Source organism: Limulus polyphemus, unplaced genomic scaffold, assembly GCF_000517525.1.
Source record: "Limulus polyphemus unplaced genomic scaffold, Limulus_polyphemus-2.1.2 Scaffold2626, whole genome shotgun sequence".
Classification (NCBI taxonomy): domain Eukaryota; kingdom Metazoa; phylum Arthropoda; class Merostomata; order Xiphosura; family Limulidae; genus Limulus; species Limulus polyphemus.
In genome coordinates, this window is record NW_013668236.1 from 15,284 (window position 1) to 42,537 (window position 27,254).

At 30.6% G+C, this 27,254-nt stretch overlaps 1 protein-coding gene across 1 annotated transcript in view; it reads right to left on the bottom strand.

Moving 5' to 3' along the window:
• The window catches only part of LOC106467477 (luc7-like protein 3), a 42,884-nt gene that overhangs the window by 2,753 nt on the left and 12,877 nt on the right, over positions 1-27,254 (bottom strand). The window contains exons 4-9 of the mRNA XM_013927836.2: positions 25,566-25,646; positions 19,696-19,818; positions 18,294-18,458; positions 13,426-13,736; positions 10,186-10,388; positions 7,491-7,639 (exon numbers count right to left, since the gene is read on the bottom strand). Coding sequence (XP_013783290.1) covers positions 7,518-7,639; positions 10,186-10,388; positions 13,426-13,736; positions 18,294-18,458; positions 19,696-19,818; positions 25,566-25,646 — 1,005 coding nt within the window. The 3' untranslated portion in view covers positions 7,491-7,517. The remainder of the gene's footprint in view (positions 1-7,490; positions 7,640-10,185; positions 10,389-13,425; positions 13,737-18,293; positions 18,459-19,695; positions 19,819-25,565; positions 25,647-27,254) is intronic.

Consider the following 27,254-nt stretch of genomic DNA (forward strand, 5'->3'; position numbering starts at 1 on the left):
TATGAAAATAAATGGAAAAGTTCCAGGATATTTCTAGGAAATTTAATATTGGTGTTATGGTAACACTATGTACTACAGAATCAAACTGTACAAAACACTGTATACATGAGTAGGCTTTCTGTGGAGGAGAAAACAACTTTGATAATGATCTGAAAAGTTCAGCAGAAATTCCACAATCTCTAACTTCAGTATAAAATTAGAATATCGGAATGAAGCTGGATATTCTGAATTAAAGTTTAGCTTTTCTTCCCATACAAGTTAGTAAATATGTCATAACATATTTTGCATTTGACTTATCTTTTATCTTAAACAGACACAAGGTAAGAAGTCTTGAAATTACATTGTCACCTTGATATTAAGCATTGCAGAAAAATAAGGATACAACCACAATATTACACACAAACAGCATTTCTTATTGGTTTCTGAATGTTGTATGTCAACTTAAGATGATGAGTTCTGATACTGAACTGAAAGAAACCCTTTATACTTGCAGCAGATAAAACAAAAGACTTGATATTATATTCTCATAATAATAGCATGGAATCTGTATGATTGTTTAAAAAATGTGCAGTTGATATGACTTTTACTCACTATTTTTAGACCTAAAACGTTTCCACTTCACTATGTAATGCCAATGACCAATTAAGTATCATGTTATATTTGCCTAATCTATCAATCGTCTTTGATTTGTAGAGAAAATGATACCAAGAAAAAAATCTTGCACCTTTTACAAACAACATCAGCAGCTTTGTAGCAGTAGGAACATTGCTACAGAATACTGAAGTGATTGAAACAGCCATTAATTATAATATATTTTTGTTATTCTGCCTTATTAGTTATTTCATGTTGTTATTCATATAAAAGTAATATAAATAAAATTTGTATTACAAGTGTATTTTAAAATACCTTCCATTTTAAGAAAAAAAAATAGCAGTAAGCCATTATTATATTTATCGTTACTTTACTGAACCATGTACAAAATTAAATTGTATAAAATTATATATATTACATAGGTAGTTAGTTAAGATATTTCAAATTAATCATGATTAATGTCGACTGTGACAGAGTTGTGTTTGAAAACTACATGTTTAAGAATTTTAGTTTACTGTTACCATACATTGAAACACTGCCCTGTTTACTGGGAAGAAATATTTGTGGCACAATTAGTAGCATGGCACAAACTGCTACAAAATTGACACATAACATATATGAAATATGACACTAAGAAAAGTAGATGCATGCCTCCCTCTTAACAAAGTTAAGGTCTACAATTAGGCCTGCAGTTGGATGCTCAGGCTAAGTGAGAACACGCAGACAACTGCAAGTAAGTGCCACAATTCTCTTTGGGATGTCTCAGGCTTTTAGTGATGTTTGCATGCTACACACTGTGCTCATTGTTATCATATGTGATAATCATAATACAGACAATTTCAAGTTTCTAGGATCTCCCACAAGATTTTTTAATTTTTAGGACTTTTCCAGGAGATTCCAGGAAAGATACTTATTCCCAGGAATTCCAGGAAGCATGGGAACCCTGAAACACATAAGTAACATTACACCAAACTGGAAGAACAACCATTTAAAATTCTTTCTTACTTACATGGCCATAATGTATAGATAATTCAAAATTTCAATATTAATAATATGAATCAAACATTGAAATAGGCATTATTTAAAAGACCTTCTACAGCCAACCAACTACATATGTGGTTGTTACATGAAATAGACTGAAATAAATTTTCACATGTACTCAAATCACAAGACAATTAACTTCTAATCTTGAGTGATAATTTCTCTTTTCTGTATACTTTTGCATTACCATAGTTTGTGAAAAGTACGTTTGTCAGAAAAACTGACAGAAACATAAGGGGTTCAGTTGTTTAGTAATTACACAAGAATTATTATTTTATTTCACCCTTGTTATTGGTGTACAATCTTCTCAACACATAAGTATAAGACTTATGATTTTAAATGTGTTACTCGAAATACAAACAAACCTATACAGCTCCTATTCTTGAGGTTAAAAAGCAAAATAAAGACTAATTCATTTTATTTCAAGTTCACAGTAAAAGAGTCTGTAATTACTTATTAAATCCATGATTTCATCATAACTTTCTCCTTCAAATGACAAGAAATATATGCCACGTGAAGAGAAACATATATATTCAGAATTTTACCAATTCTGGCAGCAAATAATTTTTTAAAGACAAAATCCATTTAGTTAGCTTTTCTTAATAGATATAAAAATGTATATTAAATTAGTATAAACAAATTTTTCTTAATAATCTACTCAAGTTTACTGCTTAAATTTTATAAAAATAAAAACTAAGAAAAATTTCAATCATTAAGGCATAGATTCTAACAATGAAACTGATATTGTATGTGTGCAAAAAATGCCTTCTGATTCTTGTGCATGAAATTTGGTAAAAAAGAAGTTAAAAAAAAATGTTCACCAACATACAATTCTAGACACTGACGAACATACTGCTTTAGTTATTTAAGTTATAATTTTGGAGAGCATATCATGAAATGTAGATGATATTCACATTCTTGTGAGTGAATAATACTCGTTTGTGAAGGATGAAGCTTTCACAGACTCAGTTGAATGAGAATTGTATTTTAAGCTTTCTCACAATAAAAAATTAACTATAGAGACTGGTTGTTTAGTCTATACGTAAAGTATGTTATATCTGTTCTGAAAGAGCCAGTGTCTACAGACTCCATTTCAATCAAACATTTCTCAATGAGGTATACATGCGAGCTGCACATGTGTAACATAATTCAATGTATTATTTTACTGTAATTTGAGCTACTTGCTTGCCAGGTGATCCCTAGCTTGTTACACAGGTTTAGTAATTATGCATGGTCCAAAGAACAATAACATAATAAAATAAAAAAAACAGATAAATAATTGTAATTTTCTGTTATACCCTGCAGTCATTCTAGAAAGGAAAAAGGATCATTTAGATTTATTTTTATAGGTGGATGCAAGATCAGCAAAATGAGCCAAGCTTTTATAGTGTTAGGGTAAAGAAAATAACATATAAAATAGTTTTACTAAAAAAACTTTTCATATTCATTTAGAAGGTTTTGGAAATTATTGCAAATAAAATATGAAAACTGTAAGATGAAGAATATTTTTATTCTTAACATGAAAATTATTTTGCACTCAGACTAGTAAGGCTATGACTCCATAAATTCACTGACAAATCTTTAGTAAAAACACTTAATCAAAAAATCTAATTTTTGCATGTAAAAAAAGAGAAAAAAGAGTTGTAATATTTGATAAAGCTTGCCAAATTTCATGAAGATAAACTTACTACATTAAAAGTTATAGTATGTATAGTTTTCTGGGGACATGGTAATTAAAAGGGTGGTGAAAAGGGCCAAGCCTGTATACAGATAGTTAAAGAATTCTAAATTTTCATTGCCCCAATTCTCCACTTTATAATATTAAAAATAAGCGGTTACAGTTTCTATCTAATAAGAAACATAAACTAAACATAATTACAAGCAAGAATATAAAATTTGCACCTCCTACTTTCTTGATCTGCTGAGATATCAATAAATTTGTCAAACCCACCACAGTAGCCTCACCCCTCTCTCTGTTTTTTAAGACTGTTTTGATAATCAACTTTCATGACTGCTGAACATGTTTATAACCATTAGCAAGAACAAATCCTCTTCAACATAAGCTTCACTACAGCTAATCGATATTGGCACCCTTAGAATAACAAGCTGTCATAGTTTTTGTGTGAGCAAACACCATATTCCTACACTGATTATCTAATGAAATGTTTTAATTTAGTTATAGTTTGGAGAGTCAGATAAATTATAGTAGATAAAGTATACAGTTTTATTGAAAAAACTTTCAATATTCATTTAGGATATTCTAGAGGTTATGCAATTGAAATGTGAAAACTCTAAGGTGAAAAAGAAGTCTTAGCACGAAAATCACCTATCACTCATACGACTCAACAAAGGCTTTCGAAATTCACATACAAATCTTTTGTAGAAATATCTTATACAAAAAATCTGTTTTTTTTTTTGTGTACAACAGACTTTTAAGATTAACTAAAAGTTTGCCAAATTTCAAGAAGATACAATTAGTAAATTTACAGTTATAGCATGAATATTTTCCCATGCCTAGATTGCTGTTAATGTATTGATAGCAGTTATATTTTCTAGTGCTTGTGAGAGACTAACAAAGCAGTATACTGATACTTGACTCTATTATGTGTAAAAATGTTTAAGAACAAATCTATAAATAGTTTAAACATTTAATACTAAAACTCTGCATTAACCATTTCAAATTCTGAAGAGTATTTAACTGTCAATCCTCAAAACAATTCTCCTTAAATATTAAACTACGAGTTTTATTATATATCTTAAATATACTGACTGCTGAAAATAATACAAGAAACTAGATGCAAAGAACTCATTTAACTTAAACTAAAGAACTTAAAAATGACATACATGAATGTAAAAATACTTCAGGTGCTTAACCACACACCTAACTGAGAAAACAAAGGTTAAACAGTTTAAATGGAAAATAAAAATTAACATTTACTTAAGCTTTCTGCACCCAGACCTTTAGTGTGGTGTGAGCATATTCAAAGTATCAATGTATATTTTAGCCCCAATAAATATGCAATCAAACAAAAAACTAAACAAAAAAATTTTGAGTAATGACATTACATAGGATTAAAATAATTAAAAAATAAGATTTAATTATTAAAAACATACATAAATTATAGCTTTGTCAATGTTGTGTTTCAAAGCAATTTGTCTATTTTATTTTTATGCAATGTTTACATGAAATGTAACCTCCAGATTACGTTTTTAATTCAAAGAAAAGTATGAATCTGTTTAAAACTTATCTTATTATTCCTTCTACAAGTTAAGCTATGATTTCTTTTTGGGGAAAGAATTTTCTAGCATTATCATATGGCCACTCAAACAACAAACTTTTATACAATCCAACTAGCACCTTACAGAATCAAAGCTCAAACTATTTATTTGGGGAACAAAAAACTATGCACATGTAAACAGGCCTTGAAGACACATAAACAAATAAAATTAAAATAGTTGTTTTTTAGTCATTATTGCTCTATTTGAAAATAACAATTCATGTAGAGATTTAGCATTATAATAAAACAAAAAAATTATTATATAATATGTATAAAATGAAAAATAAAAGCAAAAATTAATTTCATACTTTGACAAAGGTATTTGGGCAGTCAATACGTTTCTTATGAAACCCACTCATTGCTGATTATTGACAACTATCCTGACTGAAAAAGTAACATTTGATAATTATAAAGCTAAAAAAGTACATAATGATGAAGTGCTGAAAACTGGAAATCTGTAATCCAACAACAATAAAAAATGAAAATGGTTAAAACTAGATAGTATAACAACTATCTCAAAATAACAGTGATACAACTAAACAAAAAAAAATTTACCAGAAAGGCTCAGTTTACTGAAAAGTACTGTGTGGGCTATTATTGACAAACAAATGAAAACTAGAACTACTGCGACTAACTTCAAGTGTGGGACACCAAGAAAGATTTCTGCAAAATCTGGAAGAATTGTCAAAAAAGCTCAGCAGGGTCCTCTAAATAAAGATTTGAAATAAGAAATGAAACAAGATGGTCAAGAAATTCATAAGCAAACAAATCAATGATACTTTAAAAAGATGAATATCTATGGACAAAAACCAAGATGTAAAACTTTGTTAAAAACAATACACAAAAGAAAGCATTAGAGTTTTTCATTGAATACTTGAATTTTCATAAATTGAAAATAGAAATTTTTAATCAAATTTGAGGAGGAGAGGAAAGGAATTTAAAGAAAAATTCATCATGTCTATTTTTAAACATGGTGGATGTTGTGTGAGGATGAATTTTGTATTGTAAAAGGATCAATGAATGCTGTAAAAATCAAGAAGATTTGCACTTTGTTACCCAGTGCTAGAAGACTTATTGTACAGAAATTTGTATGTCAGCAAGATAATGGCAATAAGTACTCTGCAAAGTCTACAAAAGAATTTCTGAAAAAAAAATAAATGAAAAAAATGACAGTTATAGATTGACCATCTCAGTTCCCAGGTTTGAAGGCTGCTATATCATAAAAGAAACAAAAGTATACTGCAGAATTCAGAGCTGCATGTGTTAAAGTCTGGGCAAAACATCTCCAGAAAGATGCTAAGAACGGGTATCAAAACACAAAAAAAAGAATACAACTAAAGAAAGAGTGCCCAAATACTTTCATCATAGTAGGAAATTACTTTTTGCATGTTATTTTTCATTTAATGTATGTTATGTAATAATTGTTTTATTATAAAGCTGAATCTCTAATGTCAATTGTATCATTAGAATTATAAATGATACAAATTACCTTCATTGTGGTTTTTCACATGTTTAACTGTTTAATACTTTTGACTGCAACCTTATTCTCATAAGATAAACTAATAAAAAAAAGTAAATGAAATTCATTTTGATACTTCTAAGTTAAGAAAGTAGCATGCTACTTCTCAGGAAGTTGTGTGTTTGATAATGCTTATAAAATTCTTCTGTTAGATAGTACCTTATTTGAAAAGAGTTAAGTGTTGTCCAAAATCACCACTATAAATAACACTATTAACTGTATCAAGTTTTACTAAACAATGCTCTATATCATTCTGTCACAAGCCATATTAGTTAGATATAATTTCATCAAGCAGCACTATCAGCATAATCATGAAGCAGGCAGCATACACTAATGAAATGTATGGCCTTTGGTTTAACTAGTTTTTATATATCATTGCATTAATTTTCATTTTACGTGCCACATTACTCTTTTATTATTAAGCTTAAAATATAAACACATACATACATGCAAATAACCCAAGAACAAAGCATAATGGTCTCTTTAACAATTTGATGGGGTATCTTGAGAAACTTAACTTTTGTGTGAAGTTCTATATCTACTTTAGCCAAAGTTTCTGGCATTCAAACAATTCATGACAAAAGAATTATACCTATTACAATACATACTGTTTTAAAGTATTACATAATAAAATTCTGAGTAAAAGAGAGAGAGCGAAAAACATACGAGTATCAAACCTAAATTAGATACAAAACTATAAATAATAAAAAAAAAAAGTATAATTTCAACCTCATACCTGGCCTATAACTCATGGCTTTTCTCCTTTTTTTTTCATATTTTGACATGTGATGGAAAGTCCCAGTCTTCACAGAAATGTGTACAACACAGCTACAAGAACTTTTTCAGCAAATTAAACAGGAGAGAGAAACACTATTTATAGTTTCAGCATAGCACTGTCTAATTTTGCTTATGTTCTAAATCTTGCTCTGATCATACAAATAACAGCTACAAATAAAGAGGTTTGAAGGGACCTACCTGCCTGAGTCCTAGATACCTGTAAGAAAACTAAAGAAGTAAAGCTGCCTTCATATACAAAAAAAGTGAAACACAGCTTCACTTACCTTTGTACAAGTAACACTCACTACTTGTCACTGGTCTGCATCCTTGTCTTTTAGATGTCGAAGATCAGTGTCAGCTAAGACTCTGAGATCTGTATCTGGAACTCGCATGTCAGTGTCTTGTACCCGCATATCAGTATCTCCATTCTTACCTAATGATAAACAAAAACTTCTAAATCAGAATTATTTTATATTCCTGTTTCTATTCTATACTGATTGACTAAATTTCTGTAGTTCACTCCAATTCTCCTCCTTTTCTTCTCACTGCTTTATTTATTTCTTACATATCAGACAATTCTAATATATCAGCTCTCCTAGGTGAACTTCAAAAAACAGTGCCACCCCACCCACAAAGTGTGTGTTGTGTCCAATGGACATATCATAGGAGTATTATCAATAAGTACTACCTACAGTAAAAGAAAATAAAGTCAGCATAAACAAAGAAGATAATTTAATATTATAAATCTTTTTAACTGTAAAATATTGGAAGAAATAACAGAAATTCCCTTGTAGTTTTATAAATAATACTGAATGAGTACTAGAATAATTATAAATATTAAGTAATTTTTTTGTGATCATGAAGTTACAATTTGACAATATGAATAGATATGAACCACTACTGTGCCTGTCATGTCTCACCCAGCCTGATGAGCACTAGATATAATAGATATAGTGTGGATGACATCCTGTTACACATTCATCTTTACTTTCACTCATAAGTTCTTAGAATTACTAACGACGTCTTCTGTTGAAACTGTGGTTGCTTGACCCACTCCAGAAACAACAAGACTAGCTTGTTGGATTGCTAGTTCTTCTGAACTTTAAGTAAATTCACGTAAAAATAAATAACAATAATAAATAATTGGTGTTAAAATAAATAAATAATATTGTGGTACTAACCCATACTATAATTTGACTTATAGATCACCCACACAAAATTGATAATATAACTAATGTCTCTACTACCACTGTGCCTGTTGAACCCTGGTATTGGATGAAAGGCCTAATTGGCACTGGTTACAGCAGGTATAGTTTGGTTGAAATATTATTACACATTATTCTTTACTTTCACTCACACATTCTTAGAATTATATTTAGAAAAGCTGTAACCTATTATAAACATAACAACAGTTAAGGGAAAGAAAATAAGGGAACATCAATTAGATAATACATTTGACTTAATTCGGTAAAACTGAGCTAAACCAAGCTGTAGTATTAAGTACTTTAGGTAAGATTGAGGTGACCATAAATAATTGCTATTGTTAGTGGTCTATATGATCATCTAAGTCTAACTATTAGTTGCTAACTTGTTTTGTTTTTGGATTATCACATAACTATATAAGCTAGTTGCTATCAGTTTTAGAGAAGTCCTGAGAAGGACTAATTTCTGGATTCAATCTGGAGTTTTCTTGATAGTGGGATTGATGTGTTAAACATTCGTCCGAGGTTCCCCCATTAGAACTTAGCATATTTGAATGCTTTCAAGAGATACCAAGGTTTTCCTTACTTTTATACTAGGTTGGCTGATTGTACTAACAGTTACATGGATGTGGAAGGTTTCTTTTATCTTTCTTTTTCTCATTTGTGGTTTATCTTATTTAATGTATGGTCTTTTTCTTTAGCAAGACAGGCCATTGGAGACAGACTGGTATTAAACTCCTATATATCTGTTTGACTCCTTATTTACCTTTTGTTAGTCTTTTTGTTTCTCCATTGTATTTGAATCCTTTGTGTTTTCACAGACCTTTGATAAGCATAATATGGCTGTGTGTATGCAATTTTCTTCCTTCCTATTCTTGGCATATACCTTCTTTACTTTCTTCTTATCACGTGTTTCAGGTAACCAAAGTCAATATGGGCTGTAGTGATGTGTATTTCTTACTTTTCCTCAATATCATTACTTTGTTCATTCTTGAAACTAGGCAGTCTGTGATCTCCATCTTTACACAGTTGGGCAGTTTGATTTACAGTTGATCTATTTACCTGTAACTGTGGCCTTCCTGAAAGCTCCTGTGGTTCAACACCCTCGACTATATATCAGACAACCCCAACAGTGTAAAGACCAAAGTTATAGACTACCTAGTTTCAAGATCAATTCCACTTCTCAGCTATACAAATTAAATTCCAAGTTTCTGATAGAAATTATCCATCTCATCCAACAAAAATTACTTTTCTCGGGTGTCTGTCAAAATTTCCCTCCCAAAGTTTCTAACTAAAATTATCCTTCTCAATATCTGATGTAAATTATCATTATTAGAATCTTGACACAAAAAATATTTACAGAGATTTGGAATTTATAAAATTTTTTAAACATCTGATCATGATGTTTATTAAGTATCCAATAAAAACAGACTTCAAATATCTCATGTAAATTATTTTTGTGAGCAACCTACAGTCAATTATATATTTTCAGTATTCAATTCTAATTCTTTTTTCAAAGACATGAACTTTTCTTCTCAAGTTTTCAGATTAAATCATCCCTCTTATTAGATTTAACATCCTCTGCAGTTTCTAATGCAATTGATAAGTAATTCAAGTCCATTATTTTAGCATGTTGCATTCAATTTTATTTTCATTAAATAAGCATAGTAGATAAACTGCTTTTATTATTCCTTATTCAATCTAAAAACCTTCACAAATTCAAGGTCTAAATCTTAAATTTACCTTTATATATATATATATATATATATATATATACCTGTATCATCACCTCCACTTCTTCCACTTTCACACCTGTCTTTGCTATTCCTACGATAATCTGAGTCTTTAGACCTTTCTTTTCTCTTATCTTTGCTTTCTTTGTCTCGGTGTTTGCTTTCATTCATTTTCTCCCGAGAGCGACTGTGAGATCGACGTGAGCGTCTAGATTCTCGTGACCTGCTCCTTGAACGTTGTTTTGACCTGAAACAGAGAGAACAAAGTTTGCTCCAGACAACGATGCATTATTAAGTTCAATTTAACATACGCTGTGATTTTAGAAAACTTGCAATATAACTAGATACATTACTAAACTTCTCATTTTACCTTATGACAACTATAGCTGATTGATTAGTGAAATTAAATCTTTTGCTACTGGCTCGATTGATAGGACAAAGTTCATGACCCCAAATTGACCTTTAGTTTCCATACTATAACTTCTAATATGTTTTATGTATCTTCACAAAATTTCAGATACCTGAACCTACAGTTGTTTATCCTAAATAGTTAAAAGCTCAAAACAGTATACATCTGTATATACTTAATTTTATTGTTTTACTGCCCTTTAAACTGTGTCTAACTAATAATCCCACCATCCAAGTTGTAAGTCACTCAGCAAACATGTAGCTCACATTACTCTATCAAATAACATAAAACACCTATTTGTGAACATACCTTGTGAAAATTTTTTATTTTTCTTTACCTTACCTAATCTAACGTTATCTCACCTAACAATTTTTCTAACTATAATATTTTAGTAACCTTTATGATAATAAATAAAGAATACACATGAAAAAGTAGAAAAATAGTACTTACCTTGGTCATTGCCTTTTTTTTTCCTGTCAACTGTCAATGAAACTTAACTCTACCTTCTTAATACTAATGCTACTATGGCAATAATTTTTTATTTAATTAAATAATGCACCTAATTACACATTGAATAATAAAATTTAAAAAGCAGAAAATATTCTATAACTATGATAATTTTTCTGGCTTTCTAACTATGCAATCACCTAAGCTCCTTGATGTGTTTTCCTTGGAAATAAAATTTTAACTGGAAATGAAAGACAATTTTCTGTACAAAAAACAATATAATACATCAGTTGTTTGATTAAAAGTTTGAATATCGATTGGTTATAAATCATATAGTATTAACCCCATTACCACGGGTATACTTTACTGCACATGAAACAAGGTTTTAGTGTCTTACATTCAAAATTTTATAAAACTAGTTTTTGTTTATATTATACCAATTAGGATAGCTTACAATCTTGGCTAATAATCCATATTTTAATAGTATATAAGTTTTAAGTTCTTAATTCTATAAGGCAATATTAAAAAAAAATCCTGAATTTCTCCTAGTGTGACCTGCATGATACATTTTTTCTTAGCACGTCATCTTCCCTATTTTATCCATCACCCCTCAAACATTTTGTTTGGTTACAGAGCTATCTAATAGAAAATCAGACCCTTCCTGCCACACCTACCTATCACTTTCTCTCTTTCAAAATTAATTGATAGTTCTCTCTTACGTTTATTTATATATTACCTATAACCAAAAGAATGTCAAGGTTTTCATCTATGAAATGACATATTGTATAACATTATGTTTTGAACAGATAATCATCTATTTCACTTAAAGTAGCAACATCATTCCCATGGGAAAATTAATGACTAGCTTGGATAAATTTGTAATGACTCTTGTCACATAGTCAGAAAACCAGGAAAATTTTGAGAGGTAAGTGAATTTGTCTACTTTTTTGCATGCTATTAGTCTATATTCTTTGGTGCATTATTTAATTACATAAAAATTATTATGTGTATTACTATCTGCAGTATAAAAATTAGGGTTAACTCTCTTCAAAACCCGACAGAAAGAAAAATTAGGTAAGTACAATATTTCTTGTTTTTCATATTTATTCCTTATTTATTATTAGTAAAAGTAACTAAAATCTAAAAATATGGATCTTTTTAAGTTATTTAAGACTAGATTAGGTAAAATAAGTAATACTAATAATATAACTAAAATGGTTCACAAGGCATGCACAAGAACAGCTCGTGGTTAATGTAATTCGATAGCATAACATGAGCTGCACATTTCTCGAGTGATTTACAACTTATAATGGTGCGGATAGCAGTTAGACACAGTTCAAAGAGCAATAAAACAATAAAATTTAATTATAAATAAATGTATAATGTTACTAACTTAGAGCTACTTAGGATAAACAAATGTAGTTTCACGTTACAGCTTGAAATCATTCTAGAAAGAAAAAAGGTTAGTTTAGGTTTATTTCGATAAACCTAATAAAACAATAAAATTTAATTATAAATAGATGTATAATGTTACTAACTTAGAGCTACTTAGGATAAACGAATGTAGTTTCATGTTACAATTTGATTTGAAGTCATTCTAGAAAGAAAAAAAGGTTAATTTAGGTTTATTTAGATTTTTTATTGGTGGTTACGAGATTGGTCAAATTGACAGATCCCATTTTTCAGATAGGGTAGAGAAAATAACAGATAAATTATAAAGTTTTACTGAAAAAAAAAACATTTGAAATGCATTTAGGAGGTTTTAGGGATCACACAAATGAAATATGAGATTTTTGAGATGAGGAAAAGTATTTTTGATTTTAACACGAACTATTCAAAAAAATACTCAATATATTCATGGACACATCTTTATTTTATTTTATTAAAAATACTTCTCTAAGAAATATGAGTTTTTGTATGTGAAAGACTTGTAATATTAACCCTGTCACACCGGGGTAACCTTTACTGCGTATGACACAAGGTTTTATTGTCTTACATTCAAAATTTTATTAAATTACATATTTTACTAGTATACAAGTTTTAAGTTCTTAATTCTATAAGGAAATATTTTAAAAAATCCTGAATTTCCACTATGTGAAAGACTTGTAATATTAACTGAAAGACTGCCAAATTTTGTGAGGATATACCCAATATATATATTGTCATAAGTATTAAATTTATAAAGACTTTAAACAAGTACAAAAGGTCATGTGACTCGGTCAAATTGACCGACCCTGTGTTAAGAGAGTTAACTGAAAGACTGCTAACTTTCGTGAAGATATACCCACTATATTGAGAGTTATAAGTATTAAATCTATAAAGACTTTAAACGAGTACAAAAACGTCACTTGTCGATCAAATTTACAGAGCCCGTATTAAAAGTGTTAATAAAAGGTAATAATATTACTGGTCTGAATACATCACAAACCTTTCTTTATCAGTCCTCTCATGTTTTGACTTTTCCCTACTACTGTGTGAATGCCTACGTTCTCGACTCCTACTTCGCCTTTCACGACTCCTACTTCTTCTTCTTCCCCGATCTCGGCTTCGTGAACGGCGCCTATATCGTTCACGTTCTTTTTCTTTCCATTTTCGTTCTTCTTCTTCTTCAAGTGTTTTCCTTCTTTCTTCTCTTTCCTTCTCTCGCTTTCTTTCTTCTTCCTCTTGTCTTCTACGTCGCTCTAGTCGTTCTTTTTCTATTTGATTTTCTCGATCTTCTCTTTCTTTTATTCGTTGTTGCTGAAAAAAAAACATTACAAAAAAATTACTTGGATTGTAATGAGTTAAACAATGAAAATAAGCTGTGCTTTAAAGAATAAAAATATGCTTAAAATAAAATAAGAATATGTTAATTGTTTGGCTGTTGGTAACACTTCAAGGTATTCAAGGATATTGATTCTCCAAGATATACGATATATACAATATAATCTATATATCTTTGTTCATTAAAAATAAATTTTGGTGCTAGAAACATTTTGTATACAATATATACAAAAATGTACTGATATTGGGTTAATAAATTTTACATAACAATTTTTAATAATTGTTATTTAAAAAATTATGAAAAATACAAATATTACTTAATATTTTTTAGTGATTTAGTTTCTCAAATATAGAGATACAAGAGGAACTTGTAGAAATTCTCTTAGTTCAAATGCTGGTTACCTTATTCACTTATCTCCAAATTATTTTATACTGTTTATAATTCATTTCTATTTATTTTGGTCAACATTCAAGATGACCGTTCAAAGTGAAAAGAAGTGATCATTTCAATACTTTTGATTAGTTGGTCTTAGAGTGCTCCAGCAGATAAATAATAGCTAACACAGTGTTAAATCAGAAACTCATTAAATACAGAACTGAGGATTACTCAATTGCATTCCACTTCTTACAAAACATAAGTGAAAAATGTCCAGAAAGATGTCCAAATGGTTACCAGTTTTTCATTTATGTTCATGATTCTATTGCTTTAATTGAATTGCATAAATGATTTTAAAATCAATGTACTTAAAGTGTGTAAAGAAACTGGCTTGTGTCACTATATTTACCAGTAGTTTTACACATTGTTGAATGTTTGGTAGATCTCAATTTTACTTTAAACCTAACAAAGACAGATCTCTTTAAGGTGTATAAAGGTTATAATTAATACAGTTTTTTAAGAAAATGTGGTTTATGTGACGTCCTTCAATATTTTTATCTCAACGACATTCAGTACACATGGAGGGCTTAAAGGATTTTCAAAGTTTTGAAAGCCTGCTGAATTGAATGTACATAGAAACCATTTGTTTGCCTGAATGACACCTTATGCACACACACATTGGGATAAATTGCCAGGTCACAGACATCTGAGGTTCAGGAATAGCCATCCATAACCTTAACTACAGACTATAGGGAAGGCAACCAGTCAGCAGGTACAGAGTTTTTCACTTTTGTAACATTTTTTAAATGAAACTTAAAATGCAATTAATGAATGCATCAAAATAAAACATAAGTTTCTATAATGAAATTTATTCTGAAAATAAAAATGTTCTCAGGAATGATTTACTCATTAACAATTTACCAAAAGTATTGTGTGATGTTAAATTTTCTAAATAGAGACACAATTAAATAACATTTGTCTCTGCTAATAAATACTATATAAGGTACTAGTGGATTTCCAGACGAATGACTTAACACTTTTTGGTCACAACTTAGTAACTCTTTAAAGGATACTTTTAATAAAATCATTTCTACTGGATAACTTTCAAAAAATGTGCAAAGAGCAGTTAACAAAATAATTTAAAAAATAAAACATGATTTGACTGAAAGTCAACCAACAGTACTAAAAAATAATGGTTTTGATTCTTCATAATAATCAGTTCTGCTATAGTTAGTTGAAGTATTTTTTATAAAATTCAATTCTATTGATTTTGGTTAACAAAAAGAAAATATATTTAATGTAATTTCATATATTAGATATAGCTACTTACAAATTGAATTCAAATTATATACTGTTGAAATTTTATATTAAAACTTACTTCACTTATTACATGCAGCTCAAGTTTAATATAACCTATTAACTTTAAATGAAGAGTATACAAGGTGACTCAACCACTGGATAGGTTTTTACTGTTGCTCTGAACCCTTTTTTTTAATGTCATCCTGAAAAGTTAATCTGAGTTTTATGACCTGTTTTGCTATTTCCTGAATATCAACAACTCCTTTTTTCAATCTATACTAACATTATAGATATTATGGTAAGGTAGAATTTAATGTAATAAGCACTGAAATGAATTTATCTAATAACTGGGAATGTTTACAGAACAATCAAAATGATTCCCTCTCAAGTTTTGTTGGACAAATTAAGGACTTAAATTTCTTGTTATTTATCTTTGTAATTATAGTTATCATTTTCATTACATTCAGTGATTAGATTTTTCACCTAATAACTATTTACATTGAAGGAAAGTTTTAAACAATCTTTACTAGTAACAAGTTGCACAATATATTTATTAATGGATACAATGGATATTTCTTTAGAAATATTATCTTCATTTAATTTGGGTGCTTTAGTGTATTGGAAAGCTTCCAAAGTAAAATGGAACAATACTTGTTGTTCAGTGTTACTTCACAGTCTGTATTTATAAACTCAGTATTATTTTACAATATATCTGATATACCTTATACTTTCCTTTCTGGATCTTAATTAGAAACATTTAAAAGACACTGTAAATATTACCACATATCAATGGCAGGATTTTTTTAAATCTCTCTTACAGCTGGTTTACTAAATGGAATGTTTGAGGTGTTTCAAAATGGATTTACAATCTAAATATCCACAGTCAGTATCATTTACCTAAGTATTTCCAGCATGTGTAATATTATCAAAATATGAGTTCTCAACTCTTTCAGAAGAAACAGAATGATAATGAAAGCTAAACTGAATCTTCCTGCTCAAAAGTGTATAGTACTTGATACATAATCACAATACACACATTCAATGGAGGTTACTTTATCAGGTTCTTTCCACAATAAGTTGATTACTTGAAGTGAATTTGTGGACACTGGCAGTTGTCTCTAGTGTGAAGTGTCATGATATAAAAGACTGTTTCGTTCAGATGGTACTGAATAATTTAGTTTTGTGAGTGAATGTTTTATTATTGTTTAGTTTTTGTTATATTAAGAGCTAAAAGCAGATGATTGTAGGAAGTTTTGTTAATAATTCTTTGGTGTTGAGAATACCGAATGTCACGTGCAATATATTGATGTCAAGAATATAGAAAGTGGACAGACAATTAGGTGATAAAGATATAAATAGTGTGAGACGAGCGGGAAGCAGCAGACAAACACATAACAGCAAAAGAAAATAAAGTTGGTGTGAAGTCAACTACAGTAGAAGTGATAGACCTAATGATTGACATAGGCCTAACATTTAATATGTTAGAATAAAACTAACAGTTGAAAAGAAGAAAAATAATTTTATTCTGTCAAAGCGTGGTGCTAAAGTAACCGAATCAGCCTGAGTGCACTTTGACAAAATGGACCGAGGATCTTCCCCAAACAATTACAGTAACTCGCACCACAATTGTAAGCAAATCACAGAGAATACTAGTGCGATAGAAATAGAGAAGATGGTTTGGCTTGTCAACTGAAATTCTAAGGTAATTGAATAGGCCTAAATGGATATTTGAAAAGGATAGAACTACATATATAATATTTATATGTCCATAATATCTATAGTGTTGAAGAATTTATTGTACATATGTGAACTTGTTCTGAATATATATATTATTTTGAAAACAAGTGAAGTGTGTGCTGTTTATTCAAAGTTGAATTTATTGCTAACATGTCACAGACACCTACTGTAGAAGAATCCTAAGCCTAACAAAAACATAGTATATATTTATACTATTAAAAAATATAACTAAAAGCCTTTTTATCTTGACAATTTGCAAAGAATTATACTTGAAATTCTGACATGACGAAACAATAACTCTCTCTCTCTCTCCTTTTTTGTTTAGTTTAGATGTATAAATAATCCTTTACTCAACAATAATAATCTAATATATTTTAGGTTATTAATGGTGAGCAAAAGACTACACACCTAAACCAAACAAATTTCTCCACCAGATGAGGTCACTTTATACACTTGCTTCATTCTTTCAAGCAGAACTGTATAGCCATGAGTTAAGCAAAACTAATCTGTTGCAGCAGAAGGAGCAAATCAAAGAATAGATTAGGCCTCTACATCAGCTTTTCTTCACTGAAATTCCAATTTGGGTAAAGAAAAGAAATTTACAATAGGTGTCTTTATTATAACTCTTTCTTTTGTTCACTTAATAGATTATTAATGGATTAAATTTATAGATTAATTATTTTATCTTAGTTGAAAAACAAAATATTAGTGAAAACTACCATTCTTAATATCAGAAATAGCATCATACACAATTTATAAAATGAATATTACAAAGCTTACACTCTTAATTGATTACTAGTTAATTTATAAGTTGAAATTTATTATTATGCTCATAATTAATTTTCTATCAATATATATATATTATATGAGATCATTTATTTTAATAACAGATTAAATCTCTCAAAACAATTTCAAGGGGATTTCTAATGTAGATAAACATTTATTATTATTACTTTAGCACTAATTTGAATCAAAACTTCAACATGCACTTTTTAATAGTGCATTGTAAGTTAATTTTTTCCTACAAGTTTTTTTTTTTTTGTAAAATCTTACACTTACAATTTTTGAATATATAGAAAATTGTAAAAAAAGTATTTATTATTCCATGATGTCATTCTCACCAAAATTTCTTCTACAGCAGATTTCAGTCTAGCATATCCAACATGTTGTTTCCCCATTAAATGATCATCTACTCGCTGCTGAGCATCACCAACAATCAGGAAAGCTCCACAAACTTCACATACTTCCATTTGTTTCTCTTGAGCAGCAGCTATTTCAGCAGTTTGCTGAAAATCATGGCAAACAAAAAAAATAAAATATTTAACAGCTAATAAGATTCAGAGAAATTTTGTCTTATAAAAACTATTTAGCAACATTCTGTCCAAGAACTTAATTTTAAGCACTTTAATCCCAGTATTTTCAAATGTTTTTAAGTTGAGAACTATTGTATAAAAAGTAACTTATAATTTATTATTACTTATTCCCTTTAGGGAAAAAGTAAGTTAGACTTGGATTGAAGAAGAGAAAAAAAACTGCTTGATGTATCTATAAACTGAACACATAATTGGAAAGACATGGCTGTGTTAGACAAATGATAACCTTTATGTTAAGTATCTCATGCAAAACATAGACCTAAGTTTTTTTACCTGCAAGAAAGAGAAAATGAAACATGCAAAGATAAAATCAACACCATTAAAAATCCAATACTTACTGCTGGAGTTCCCTATGTAGAAATTGAGTAATTTTACCTCATTTTTTTGGTCAGTTCTTTACAATAAATAATGTAGCAAGCAAAGACAGAAACTTAACCAATATAGTGCAGTATAGCAAACAGCATAAAAACAAGTCAGTAAATCTGAGGGTTAAAATATTGACACAAATATGTTGATTACAGCTTGAAGAGGTAGGACTAATCAGAGTTAACATGATAAAAGCCTTCTTTTTAAAAACTATGGCTTCGTTGAGCTACATAAGATATTACAATGAGCTTAGTATCAAATATAAGCATTACATAAAAAGGATATTTCAAACCAAATTCATGGCAGACAAATTAGAACAAATCAGATACGACAAAATGCATATATTCTTTACTAAACTAACAGCATAATGAAGTATTGACTATTGTGAAAAGTGATAAACACAGCAGCTAAATATGGTCAAGAAGTAAATATGCTTAGTTTGCCAAGACCATCTAATCAAGGTACTTATATTTACATTTTTAAGGTTTTGATTTTTAAATCTTTAGTATATATGTGTGTGTGTGTGTGTGTGTGTGTACACATCTCTATAACTCCATTATCCATGTTATTAGGTAATTTCAATTCAATACTAAATTTTAACAGAAATGTTGCAAAACGTAGCATGTCTACCTTACCCTGTAACAACAGAGTTAAATTTATATATCTATATATTTATATGTACATGCCAAAAAAAATCTTTACAAAATCCACTCATACCATACAATAAGACAATAATTACATTTAAAAATATTTCCACTGATTGTCTTTCAACTTTACTACTCACCTGTAACCAGTGACTAGGTTCAGAACCTTTTCTCAAAGTTTCTCTCTCCTCCTTCAGTTGATCTACTAGTTTCATTATTCCTTGAGCTTCTTCCACTTTACCTTCACAACCCAGTTCCTCAACCTAGAGAGAGTTGATAAACATGTGTGAATAGTTCATACACGGACATATTCCCCAATCTTTTATCTAATATTCTAGTTCTGTTCTATACAGTATGTATGTATCTGCTAAAACTTTTAATACTGATAAAGACTACTTTACTACTACTACTACTATAAAAAAAAGTATTGAATATTAATTTTCTGAACTGCTGCTGTACAGAGAATTAATAATTACACCTTACAAATTAGTTATATGCCTTATTCCTTTCTGGACCACAGGAGTGAACCTATCAGTCTTTTATATTCTCACAGTGAAATTATTTAATTAACTTGCATGAAATTTAGTACAAACTTTAAGTAGTACATAGTTTCTCTCAGAAAAAAAAATCCACAAAAGTTGAAAACACCATTTTGAAAAAAAAAACCAATGAAAATACTTCCTTTCATCTTAAGACATTATTACCATGCATCAGAAAGTTTCATCTTATATAACCAATCAGTTTTAACTTGTTTGATATTCAGGAAAATATTTATTTTTATATTTTATTTTATTAAATTAAGCATTCAGTTTACCACTATAAATCACAAAAAACTCAACAAGACTGAAAAAGGTTTATAAATGATCTTGTTACTATTACCTGTCAGTACTATAGCATGTTATTTTGTTGTTATTCTTCTTTAGCACAGAACTACTCAAAGGGCTATATGCATTCTCTACACTGTTGAAAATCAAACTCCAGTTTTAGCATTTCAACTCTGAACTTACTTCTGACTTACTAAAGGACAACATATTATTTTGACAAGAATATTTTTTGGTACAGGTCAGTTTATAACTGTTTTAATTAGTTTATTTTCTATAAATAATAAGTTATTGTATTTGTGTGTGTTGTCTGAATACAATCAACTTAACAAAATATTGCATAAAAAAAAAGCTAATTGCATCATCAGAATAACATGCTATTGAAAACATGACCTACCATAATTGCTATATCTAAATAGCCTTATTTGACATTTTTTCAAAGAAGAATATTCCTGTTTTCTAACATAAATAAATCAGAAAGATTGCATTGCAAAAACATTACGAGAAATGAGAAGGTCATTATCAATAATTATGAAACTATGGCTTCTAATTATGAAGGAAGTATCTAAAAATTCCTCTTAGGCTTGCTTCATTATTACTGACCACATTAAAAAATTTTAATTGCTTCACTAATTTCCACAAGGCCTTATCGTACTCTCGACTATACACTATTAAAATCTAGATACTTTTCTTTCAATCAATTACCAGCTTAAGGCTTTTTACCATTTTCAGAGTTAAGTACCACTCAAAGTTTTCAAGAACTCTATGAAGAATAAAATAAATATTAGTCCACTAATATATTCACAGTTAAAGAAACAGAAGGAATACAAACACAAAATAAATGTCAGGCTAACCATAAATGTTGAAATTTAATTAAGAGAAATGAATGTGTATATTAAGCTGAGTAGTTAGCTATCAAAAGCATGGCATGCTATACTAGCTAAACTTAAATATCCTTATGTGCTGCCTCATCAAAAAAGATGTTTCTGTAGCTTTCTAATAGAAATAATATAGTAAATATAAGATCTAAAAGTGTGATTTTTACAGTTCAGGAAAAGAAAGTTTAAATAATTTTAGAATTTTTATTCCTGAAATAAACTAAATAAGCATTAAATAATGCTAAAAATTAATTTTACAAAACTTCTGAGAAACAATTATTGAAAGTTATTATATTTTCAAATTAAATGTTAAAAGTGTAAGTTGTAAGTGTGCATTTGGAAGTGACCTGATAGACCTACCTGTACCAACAGAAGTAAAAAATTAAAAAAAAAACATTCAACAACAATTAGTACATGTTTGCATTTACAAGTTTTTGTTTACACTGTAAACACAAAATTTTAAAGTTAACATTTTCTTACTCTGCAAATATATTTTCGATAGGTACCGCATCTCACCCAAAGCTATCTCAATCCTGGTCTGCCCTCTAACATTGGTAACAAAAATTTCACTACAGCACACCAGTCCCATAAGTTTTGCACCATTTCAGAACATGTGCTGATCATATGACTATTCTCCATCAATAGTATTGAGCCATCTATACTGGCATAGCTATCTCCTACTATTCTAGAACTATCCTCAATTTCAAGAATTGGCAGGCACAAACTATAAACACCAGCATCTCAGTGGGGAGGAAGAGTTGGAAATGGGCGAGAAAAGGTAAGTACTATTAGAAATATATTTTGAAAGTAAGAAAATGTTAACTTCTGAAACAGTACTACTTCTACTCACCCAAAGTTAGAATCCCACATTGCCAAGGTGGAGGGGCTGGTGAATGCGCATCAATCTCAAATCAAGTGGAAAGAGACAGCACTGAAAGAACGGGTGTGCTAAAATATGAAAAGAAAGCACACCAGTGAGGTACAGCAGGTATGCTCTTCGCCAAGCAATCAATACAGTAACACAATTGGGACAGAATTGAATTGACAGGCACCAATGAAGTCAATAAAGAGAAACATAACATAAAATCAGTATGGTGTTGACTAACATGGAAAGGCTCTTGTGTATGCAACCACTTTCCCTGATATGTATGTGTCCAAGGGAAGTGCCATGGGTTACATCAGATTATGTCAAGTGTGGTTATCTGGGCAAAACATCCAGTGAAAATGCCATTAACAGGTAGGATTATGAAAGATATATATATACATACATTAGAGTCACCAGATTCATAATGCTGTGAACGTGACATGCCAAGATCACCATATAGTGCTCGTGGGCCTCGTAAAGAACATTCAGAGTCTGAAAACACAGAGATCTAGGTTTGGTTCCCCCTTGCTTGGTGATATAGCTGATGAGAGTGGAATAGTTAGAATGAACCATAACAATCTGCCCCCACAGGAATGGGAGAAAATGATACAGAAAACAATGAACTGCCAAAAGTTCCAGGATGTTGAAAATGGAGAGTAGCCTCCTTGATGGACCACTGACTGGAAATCTCTTGGGTATCTAGGATAGTTCTTTGGGAAGCTAATTGGGTAGGGTTTTCTGTCCTAATTGGAAAAATCCATTCTTAAGCCCACTCAATATGTTATTCCATTGGGGTTTGTTCTTCAATTCCCAATTTAATTTGGCCCAGCCTTTTCCACTTCGAAGCAGGGATAGGGATTGAGCAGTCTCAATGGCCCTACACAAGGTTTCTCTCTCCTTTAGGGATGTGGAGTTCCTTTCAAGCTCTCATTCCTTTGGGTGAGCTCCCATGTATTCCCTTCATTGGATGCTTTTTAACCACTAGAACTTCTGCCATGATCCCTAGGACCATCCCATTACCCTTCCCCCTGGGATCAGGGCTGTCCTGGCTTGGTGGCTCAACAGGGAACTGATAACGGTGAGGGTTCCCATTCCTCCACCTTTTCTAGAGACTCGTTTGTTTACTGATGCTTCCTTATTGGGTTGGGCGAGTAAGCAGGTGTGACTGACTGATGGGGCACAGGAAATGATGAGCAGGAGCTAGTGATCCACGAAAAGGAGTCTGAGGATGTAATGAGTGAAAATATTGACCAAAAAGAGTATACCACTCAACAAAACACAGAGAGCTGAAGAAGGATCAAACAGCAATACCCTGAACTAGAAGATAAGAGCCTCGTGGACAAACCAAAAAAAACGTCACAACACTGGAGCAGTTGGATATAAAGATGGGCTTCTGTCATGACGATTTGGTCATCCAGAGTCCCAGGGAAAAAAAATCCAAGGTGAAGTGAGGTGGCTCTAGATAGAAGTTCAACTGGAAAAGGTCTATAACTGGTTTCCAATCTCCCATCTTTTGAGGGACAACAAATTAGATACGAGTAAAACCCTGGCTAAGTGGGTACCACCCACTCCACAGCCCCTTTGTGTAGTAGGTCTGGGACAGACTAGGCAAGACGATTGGAAGATGTACGAGCCTGAGGAAGAGGGAAAGAGATCTGGGAAGTGGATTGGGGGGGGGGGACAGAACTGAAGGCAGAAACCTTCAGAGATAGAAAACCTGTATAACACATGGAACTATTATGAAGTATGGAGAAAGTACTCATTAGTAACAAACTAACAATACATAAAAATTTGTAGTCTACAAAGTACATAAAAATAACAAACTTGCAAAACTATGAAATTCAATCTAAAACATAAAACAATAAGAAATACCTAAAGTACAAAAACCACTAAAAAAAACTCAGAAGATAAAAGACATATAAATATCAAACTTATAAGTCCACTCAAAGAACCAATACGACAAAGGACATGAAAGTAAAATCTATCCAGAAAAACATGAGAATGAAAAGGCACCGAGTTAACAACAAAATTTGACTCAAATCTTATCCCCAATTAGATGTGACTAATAAAAAAGAAAAAGGAACCTACAAACTAACTAACATAAACAGTGAGAGGAAGTATAAATAACAAACCAACACCCCCATTAAACTGGTTGAGGTTACAATTACCCAAACAGTAACTATCGTGCAAAACCTGTACATATACCAATAATGAAACAAAAACAAAGTAATAATCAAACTCTAAATGCAGATTTAAACTAAAGTAACTTAGAAGGTAAAAGAATTATAAAACTCTAACTTACCAAATACTGAGCAGAGAAGACATGAAAGACCTAAATTTGGTCAATCAGCACAAGCTCACATAAACTCGCTACACATGGGTATACATACTGGGAGTGAGGAATACACATAAAAAAACTTAACACAGATCTCCTGAGAAAAAGAACAACACCTAACCCAAGAGATTACATCGAGGCATAAAAACAGGTAAAAAGCGCAGCAGAAAGAAAATCTCCATTCAGTAGTTAAATCCTTCCTCACAAAAAATCATAATGTGAAAGGATGAAATCATTGGCCAAATGCAAGACACAAGCTCTCTGCAAACTAAAACCTGTACTTCCCCAGCAGACATCGCCAACCCCAAGACCTGGGGACTCGTGTCAGAATCATTGTTGACTGTTGCGGGAATTTCGTCAATAATAAATCTCAAATTCATATGAACTAATTAGAATTCGAAAATTAGAAATATTTCTAAAACAAATAGAAACTGTGGAAATCAAACACAAGAAGTCAAAAATTGAAGTTGAAACTAATGTAAATTTGTGATCAAGCACAATCAAAACTTTGTAGTCACATGGAGAGCAAGTTAAAACACACATCTGCACAACAGAATGCCATCAAGAATAGGAAGATTATTCTAGAATAGTACAGTGAATTAGCTGTGCCAGCACAGTTGGCATAGTATGATTGGTGGAGAGTAGTCACATGATCAGCACTTTCTTAAATGGTGCAAAACTGATGGGAAATAAAGACTGGTGCACAGTAAAGAAATTTGTTTTAGCAATGCTTAGAGGGCAGACATGATCAAGATAGCTTTGTGTGAGAGTAGGTAGTACTGTTCCAGAAACTGTTTTCCTATCAATTATTCTGCTGCTGCTAAGCAAATAAATTAAATCATAATATGCACTAATCAATGGCATTTTACCTGCTTTGAAAACTAAGTACGCAGTCATCAAATTATTATTATAAAAGAAAAAAAAACAAAAAAAGAAAGAAAACTCAAACTACAGATTCACAACATTACTTATTTTTGGATCACAACTAGTAAATAATCATCAGCATTCCACTTCACATATTCTGTAATATATTTTAGAAAAAAAAATAAACAACCAATATTATCAGAAACAAGGACACAAAATTTCTAACCCAAACTAAAAGGGTAAATACCTGAATGAGCAATTCATTGATTCGGTCAGTTAACACCACAATTTTTTCTTCACTATTTTTTGAAAGTGGCATAGATGCTACCTGAAAAAAGAAAAATAATTTTCAAATGAAAAATAAAATAAATGTTGATTTTAGCAGGAATGTACCCTTGCAATGCATAGAATAATTTGTATTACACTCAGACAACTGAGTGTATCTGAGTTCTTGTGACTTTCCTGTCATTCTCTACACATAGCAGCAGACATGCATCTTTATTATAGTCCATTTTTTTAAGTTATATAAAATCTTTCATCAATAAAATAAACAAGTGTTGCACTTCCAGTACTGTTATTACTCACTCTATTTACTTTGGTACAAAAAAAAATGTCATGGTCTTATGAAATAGAATAATGTTGTAATTTGCGTAGGTTAGTGGAAAAAAAAAGTTTCTGAACCTTTTCCATTGCTAATCTGTAATTTTCAAGGACCTAATTAATGATCTTAACAGACTGCAAACCCTGTCAAAATTAAATAATTAATGTTTTATTATATTTTTGAAAAATTCAGTAACAAATATACAAAATTTTCAAGCAATAAATAAGTAACACCTGAGTTACTGAAAAAAAATACTTCTTCTAGCAAATAAAAAAAATGAAATGAGTCATCAACAGAAATCCTATATGCTTCTAAATACTGTACTTCAGGTATGGCCAGGTGGGTAGGGCACTCGACTCGCAATCTAAGGGTCGCAGGTTCAAATCCCCGTCACACCGAAACATGCTCACCCGGGGTCAGTCCTACTTCCAGATACTCACCTCTAACAGAATTTGGAGGTGTGAGAAACACCATACAAAACTAGTGCTACTTTGGCCATAGCTGAAACTCCTTTAGCATGTAAACAAAGTCAATTAATACTTGTTGAACCTATTATTTCAACTTGACAACAAGTCAACATGTACCTGTTAGGCTTCTGAACATGCATCAAAACATATCATCAAGGCAACAAAGCAAAAATTCACATTCATATTGTTATTGAGACCACTTTTGTATTTTTATGCACATTAACAATATTGTTTATCTTGTGGTTTTTCCAACACAATTCTATTCCATTACCTTTTAACATCTTGTCATTACACCTAACAAAGATATTTTCAAAGACATGGAACCTTGTGGGTCAATAGAACTTTTATTTTTCAATGTAGCATTTAGCCTTTAACCTTTCTTGTACAATAACACATACCCGCACCTAAATATCTTAAACAATAATTGTTCTGTTCACTTGCAAACACAGAGGTACATAGTTCAAAGTTTGTTACTGAACAGTGTTGATGAGTTAGTGTATTTCCTAGTTCACAAACCACATATTCTAAATATCCATTTTTCATGAAACTGAGAAAAACACAATGGTATGACTTATTGTAAATAAAAAAGGGTGACATGGATGCTCTGGAGCTACACCTTCAAGGAATTTTCCAGAACACCTAGATAAAAACCATAGACTTTCTGAAATCTTCACCACCTGTGTGAACCCTGCAACCAACTACCTAAATTAACCCTTTTGCAATGGGTTTGTGTTTTTTACACAGTCTTGTAAACATAAAGGTATACATGCTACAACTCTGAAAGTACTTAATGTAGCTTCACAAAATTTGTAAACTTTCAGTGAACATTGCAAGTCTTTTCCAGACAAAAAAACAACAAAAAACCTGA